This window comes from Phocoena phocoena, chromosome 19 (genome assembly GCF_963924675.1).
Source record: "Phocoena phocoena chromosome 19, mPhoPho1.1, whole genome shotgun sequence".
NCBI classification, from domain to species: Eukaryota; Metazoa; Chordata; class Mammalia; order Artiodactyla; family Phocoenidae; genus Phocoena; species Phocoena phocoena.
Genome location: NC_089237.1, coordinates 10,410,919 through 10,418,001, shown reverse-complemented (window position 1 = coordinate 10,418,001; position 7,083 = coordinate 10,410,919). Strand labels below are relative to the sequence as shown.

The window sequence follows — 7,083 nt, the reverse complement described above, 5'->3', positions numbered from 1 at the left end:
AGAGCAAAGCGAAGGCCCAGAGGTAGGAACACGGGCGAGGCCGGGTGGCAAGGCATCACGGAGCCTCCCCTGCCAAAGTGCAGGCAGGGCTGGGTCCAGGGGAGTTCCCATCCAAGCCTGCCCTTGAAGGAGGCCACCGGCCCCTGGACAGGGTTTGGGATGCGGGCCATGTATCAAAGCAAAGCCAGAGGCCAGAGAGGGGAAGGTGAGACCCGGGCAGCCAGGGGGTGTCAGTAATGTCTCAGGTTGAAGAAGCCCACGCTGGTGGGAGACTCCTTCACCGTGACTGTGATGAGGTTGGCGGTGACGTCGGTGACGAAGACGTGCTCAATGAGGCTGCGGGTGGGCTTCCAGTCCTGGCTGGTTTGGACAGACACTGACAGGTTCTGTCCGGCACTGGGCAGGGAGGCAGAGTCAGGGTCCGAGTCGGAGCTGCTGTTCTCTTCGCCGGTGCTCATCTCAGACAGTGTAGCTGTCTTCCGCGCCTCTCCCGGAGTCGGGTGGCCCTCCTGCCCTGGGGCCATGCTGCCCTTGATGAAGTCCCTCTTACCAGCAGGGGTGGGCAGGGCTGCTGCCCTGGAGGCCAGCTTCTCACTCTTGCTGGCATCGGTGGGCAGACCAGCCCCACTCACCGCAGTGAGGCCACCCCCGGCACCCTTCCCAGTGGCTGGGTGGGTGGCAGGGTTACCCTTGGTGGTTGTGGCATGGCGGGCGACCATGCCCAGCCCTGGTGTGCCGTTCTTGACACTCTGTAAGTCCAAGACCTGGAGGCTCAGCTCCTGGGTGGGTGCAGGCTGGGGGCCCAGGCACCCGGCAGGGACCTTGTTGCCACTGTGGACGTGTGGAGGCCCTCCTGTGCCCCCCACTTTCTGCTCCAGAGCACCACTGGGGGCCTTTGGGACTTTGCTTCCCGGGGGGCTTATCCCCAGCTCCCCCTTCTGCGTCCTCACCTTCAGGTCCAGCCCTAGGCTGCACTTGTTGGCAGTTGGGGCCCTGAGAGCCAGTCTGCCAGCGGCCTGGGCCTGGCTCTGGCTCATCCGGTTCATGTAGTGCACGATGGAGCTCTGCCAGCTGATACCACCCCGGCTGGGGCTGCCGGCCATGCCCTTCATCAGGCTGGCCAAGTTCTCTGGGGTGGCCATGGTGCTGGGGCCACTGCAAGCCTCCTTGGCATGGGCCTTCAGGGCTGCCAGGCCGGCCACGGGGGCACTGAGCGGGGGGGGCAGCTTGCCGGCCGGTGCCCCTAGGTCCTTCCGGGCCGTCTTCAGCACCTTGGCCAGGCTCACGGGCCTCCGGGCCGCCTTCTGCTCTGGGGGCAGGGGCTTGCGGCCCCGCTTCTTCCGGATGGGATCCTTTAGTTCGGGCTTGGCTACCAGGATCTGGGCCTTCTTTTGAGGCACTGGGTGAGTCTCACGGCCCCGGGGGCCCCTCTTGGCGTCTAAGTCGCTGTCATCCTCTTCATCTGAGGAAGATGAGGAGGACGTGGAGGAAGAGGAGGAACTGCTGGATTTGGATTTGGAGGGGGCGTCAGGTTCCTGCAATGACAAAGGGGAAGGTGTCACTTCTACAGCCTGGTCTCCAGGGGCATCAGACACCTTGGAGCCAGCCCCTCCTGTGGCTTCCACACCCGAGAGGCAGCCAGGAGGGAGCGATCTCACTGTTTGGTTCCAGAAAGGACTGAAGAGGTCCTTAGGAGGTCCCAAGAAATGCAGTTAAAAGTGAAAGAGAACAAAGAAAAATAGGTGGTTCACAAAGTGAAGCCAGAACGATGGAGGGAAACGCTCACATGCTGACAATGGACGCCGAGCTTTCCAGGGCCGCACGGGGAGCTCCCGGCCCTCAGTAGACGCCTGGAAAAGGGAGATTCAGAGCAGCGTGATTCACGTCTCAGAAGGGAAGGGTGGAGTGAAGCAGCTTGTGTGAGAGCCCGGTAACCTAAAGCAACTGGATATCTTGCTTCCATCTCCCCATTTCCAAAGCTGACCCCTTCAGAACCTTCCACATAAGAAAACAAACCACTGCCCTCCTCATCCTCTGGGTGTCATCCCTAACACTAATTAAGCACACCTTACTATTTCTCAGGTCCCTGTGTAAGAAGTGTGCTTTAGGTAGACAGAGCCAACACCTGCTCCCGGTCACAAAGCTCGCCTGCCCCGAACTGGGGATGATGGAATCAAACCCAGGGAGTCTGGGGCCTCCCTGACTGGCTGGCCCCCCGCCTTGCTGATGTTCCTCAACGTACATGCCCCACATTCTCCTGCAGTAAAGCTGACTCCTCCAGCCCCACTATCCTGCTCAAAAAGAACATTTTGAAGACAAAACCAGGCCAGCATACCCTAGCCAATAAGGCTCATGGCAGGGTTCTCAGCCTCCTGGAAGGGCAGTTTTGTAAAAAGTGACTGAGCTCCTGGCCAGTGTGTGGGTTCAGGCCCCGGGGGCAGTGCCTTCAAGAGAGAAATCAAAGACACATCTAAGACTGAGGCCAGGACCCCTTCCCCATCCTGCCTCTGAGCTACTGGAAGGAGGGGCTGTGCCATGGAGCCCAGGTGTGTGCCCCTCTTAGCTGCGCCTACCTGGCAAACCTATGAGCACCTACTGTGTACATGCTTCCTGTTTTTTGTTCCCTGTAAGCCAATGGAGGTGAGAAAGTAGCAGAGTGGACGTCACAGGACCAGGAAACCAGCTTGGGGGGCTTAACCATTGCAGGGCCCTCCCCAGAGAGACAGGGCAGGAGGTGGAGAGCTGAGGTTTGCTGTTGCCCCCTGCTGGCAGAGGCTCACAGAGGCAGCCTAGAGAGAGGCAGAGTCAAGGTCTTCTGAGCAAGGGAAAGACTTGGAGGTGCCAGCTGGCCCCCTTCCCCAAAGCCCGCAACCCTCCCGCCACTGCCTTCCACTCAGCCGGCTGAGGGCCACTGCTGGGAGGGGAGCAGCCACCCACCTTAAGCTTGGAGTGCCGGCTGCAGGGGGACATCACCGTGTGCTTCCTCGGCCTGCCCCTGGGCCGCTTGCCTCTCTTCCGGTTCTGCACCTCCTTCTCGTGTTCCCTGAAGACAATCAGCAATCAGAGTCACAGACTTTCCTTCTGCCACCCTGGAACCCCGTGGTTCCAAACACCCCCAGGTAGCTTAGCACCAGTTTCCCTGCAAAAACATATCCTGTTAATTAACTCATCCAAGGCAGAGGTCCAGACTCCCCTCTTTGCATTAGGGGTCAGTATTATTTTTACCTCCATCTATTTCATTTACCTTTGGGTAAAGTCAAGTCACGAAATTCAAGTAAAGCTGGGAAAGGAACGGTTCCCAGTTTTCTCCGACTCCTCTTAAAACCCTGTGCGAATCCTGGCCACTTTCTGCAGGGAGATGATATTGTGGAAATTCTACAATACCACAACTAGAAGGAGGCTTTGTGCTCACGTGGTCCAACCCCCTCACTCCAAGTAAGAGAGTCCAGAGGTAGGGAGGTGAGGACCACTGCCCCCCATTCTCAGTCTTCTAATGCCCGCACAAAATCTCACGGTCGTCAGAGCACTGGGGTAACCAAGGGCTCCCGGTCCCCACACAGTCTACCCAGAGCCAGCGCCCCTGGCTCACATTTCTTTTCTGGTTTCCTCTTTCTAAGCCCTTTCTGTTCCTAGACTCTGCTCTAGATGGAAGTACTGGTGACGCCTGATTCCGAGGTGGCCGGGGCTTAGGGCTCAAGGCAGGACACCATTAACCAGCTCCATGACTTGGGGTCAGGGAGCCAAGAAAGCCGCCTCCACCCACCAGCCCCAAAAGCCTCTATTCCAGGCTACCCCCGGGGAAGAGGCTCTATCTGGAGCAGTTTCCTGGTAATCAAAATGGGCAAACATCAGTGCATTGAGGCCTGTAAGGTGATCTCTTAAAGAAGCCAATTAGTACAACGAGACAGAGCTCATACTCAAAGCAGCCCCAAGCTGTCTCCTAAAAGGAGTCTCCGCTGACACATTAACCTGTACCCGTGAGCTCTGAACCTGAGACTTCCCCTTACAGTCAAAGGTCACATCCCCACACCAAGCAAATCACCACCAGTTCCTAGTTCCCAGGGGGATCTCTGGGGTGGACAGGAAGGCAGAGCACCCACTTTCCCAGTTTTCTGTCCCCCGTGATGTAAACCAGACCACCCCATGGTTCTTTGTAACTGCTGCATCTATCTCTCTGGTATTTGCTAACCTCAGTTCCTGTCTGCTGTGCTGTAAGTAAAAGTGACGTTAAGGACACACACTCTCTCGACGGTCAGGACACTGTCTTACAGAGAAAAGTACCAGCCCCCACCCTCTGCGACTTACAGGACCTGAGTTATGGAGTAAACAGCAGACAGCTTGCTCGTAAGCTTCTTCAAAGGTACTGAGGCAAGCATATGCTCGATGTATTTTCTCTCACCACCCCACCAAAATCTATCTCTATTTTTCCCCATTGCTATGGCCCTTCTGAGAAGACCCAAAATGTCCTGCTATAGTGAAAAAAAAGTGGACACAGCTTGAGCTACCAGAGAACAGCTGGCCGGATCAACCCCATCTGGGAAAGATTTTGAGCACCTAATTTATCAGCCTCTATCAACAGGGCAATCCCCACACCTTGCCCCCACCAGCCTGCTCTGGAATACCACCCCCTGGAACCTTATGCCATCACATGCCCCTCACCACCCTTTCCCCCGAGTATCTCAAAGAGGTCTCTTTTAACCCAAGTCTTCTACCTAAAAACAGATATGACATCTAGAATTACAGAAGTAAATTCAGCCCCTGAGACTGGTAAAGGGGCCCCTGTGGTGCTCACTTGGTGCTGTTTTGCAGCAGAGAAAAATAAATGTGTTGTTCTTGGTCAGACACACCACAGTAGGCATAACTTTCTGCTGTGTGTCCCAGCTCCCTCTCTGAGCCTTCTCTTGCTCAATGGCACCCACGAGGAGGACTGGGAGGCCAGGTCTGCAATTTTTAGGGCAAACCTGCCATCCTTGTTTTTAACCAGTGCTGTTTGTAAACTAGTCAACAGAAAAGGCCAAGAAGAGAAGCCAGAACTTTTCACGAAGGAACCAAGAAGGTTCATTTTGGCAAATCTGGCTGTCACAAAGACCAAAAGCAGCACTTACTCAGTGACTCCCAAGGTCTGGGCACAGTGCTGGCCAGCCGAGGGAAGGTGGGGAGAGGACTCATCTGGGACCTCAAACCACAGCCCAAGCCTGGGATTCCCGGAGCACCATCACTGCCCTGTACAACCGTGTGACAGGCCAGGGTCCCCCCAACAGTCTCCCCCTCCCACAGGTCTGTTAACTTTCTCACTTCTTCTGGAAGGCCAAGAGCAGCCTCGGGTCCAGGATATTTTCCTCTGGCTCCCAGCTGTTGTGTCTGTAAAAGCAAAGAACAGGGCATCTTGAAGCACTAGGCACTGACCAGCTACTTCAGAAACAAGCCCAAGTGGGGTTGCCCCATTGCTCTCCGATCCCTATTGGCAGCCAGGGCACCGGGGTGCTGGGGAGAGTCCCGAAAGGTCTCACCCATGCCCAGGACGAGCTCCTGGACACCAAACTCTTGAAGCCAACGCCGTGTCCTCAAACTCAAAGGGAAATCACTACCTCAACCCCCAATTAACACCCGGCCTCAGGAGGACTCTACAGCCTCCCTCTGGAGGAAAACAAATCCCAATAAAATGGAAAGTTGCAGAGAGGGAAGACCCCAAACCCTGGTCCGGAGCCAGGGAGGGAAGGGAAGGCTCCTTCAGGATGCAGGGAGAAGGAGGCCTAGGGGCACAGAAACGCAGCCCAAAGATGTTGCTGTCGCCCAGGCCTACGCGGGCCAGGAACCCGGAGAGTTAAGCAAAGAAAGAAAAGTGGGGTCCGGGAAGAAAGGGGAACTGGGTCTGCGCGATTGTCTGTAAATAGAGCCCCTTCCGGGATGCCAAGTCCCCTCCCATCCATTAAAAGAAAAAAAAAAAAAAAAAAAAAAGGAGCCCTACATCCATGAATAGAAAGCTCAGGTTACAGCGGGGAAAATACGGACTAGAGGAGGGGAGCTCGCGTCCCGCGGGGAGGGCTGAGGCGGGCGGGGGCGCATGCAACAAATGGGCGCGGGAGGAACTCGCGGCGCCGGAGGGGCGCGGGCCAGGCGCGGGGAGAGGCGGCCGGGGCGCCGGGAGCGGAGCTGGGCGGGCTGGAAGGGGAGGCCGCCCAGCCCTGCGACCCGCGGGCTTGTAAACAAAGGGCACCCTGCGCAGGCTGGGTGCCCCCTCCCGCCAAGCCCGAGGAGCCCGCGGAGCCCCCGCAAACTTCCCGCCCGGCGCGCGATGCCCCCCGACGGCGCGGCCGAGGAACCCCACGCCGCCCCCCCTTCACACCGAGGTGGCGCGGGCGGGAAGGCGGGCGCCGCATTGTTGGGGACTCACTTGGAGGACCAGCCACGCCACTTGACCAGGTACTCCAGCTTGCCCTGCAGGGAGAGAAGAGGCGCGTGAGCCGGGGTGGGCGGGAGCGGGTGGGCACGGGCCGGGCCGCACGCACCTTGCGGAGCCGCTTGCTCAGGATGCACTCGGCGGCGAAGACCTGCTCTCCCACGCTGCTCAGCTCCTCCATGCTGCCCCGCCCAGACCGCGGCACCCGCCGCTCCCCGCACAGCCACCGCCGCCGCGCGCCCTCCCGGCCGCACACAAAGCACCGCCCCCGCCCCGCGCAGGCCCGCCCCGCGCACGCGCAACGCTTCCGCGCCCCGCGCGCCCCAGCCCGCCACCAGCCCGTGCGGGCCGCCCTGTTCCGGCATGGGCCAATGAGCGCGAGGGGGCGGTGCCTGGGGGCGGTGCGCGCATTGTTCACGGCGGGACCAGCTTCGCGCCCCGGGCGGGGGTCCGGCGCGCCAGGTCTGGGTGGGTTGGGGCCGCGGGCAGCGCGCGTGGGTCAGCAGAGCGCGGGCGGGTCCCTCGCCGGGAAGAAGGAGGCGCCTTGCCTCTTCGGACCTGGCGATCAACAGTCGAGTCCCGCTTGGTCTCCGGGGTGCGCCTGGCCTCCTCCGAACTTCGTTTTCCGGGCAAAAAGCCATTGTTCTGCCCCGAAGCGGGGGGAAGTTGGGACGCGGCGAGGC

At 59.1% G+C, this 7,083-nt stretch overlaps 1 protein-coding gene across 1 annotated transcript; it reads right to left on the bottom strand.

The window, feature by feature from the left end:
• Window positions 1-230: 230 nt before the first annotated feature.
• Window positions 231-6,581, bottom strand: CBX2 (chromobox 2). Its single transcript, XM_065897868.1, has 5 exons — window positions 6,510-6,581; window positions 6,395-6,438; window positions 5,296-5,361; window positions 2,938-3,043; window positions 231-1,535 (listed from the first exon to the last, which is right to left on the bottom strand). The coding sequence occupies exons 1-5, from the start codon at window positions 6,579-6,581 to the stop codon at window positions 231-233; spliced, it is 1,593 nt and encodes a 530-aa protein (XP_065753940.1).
• Between the last annotated feature and the right edge of the window lie 502 nt (window positions 6,582-7,083).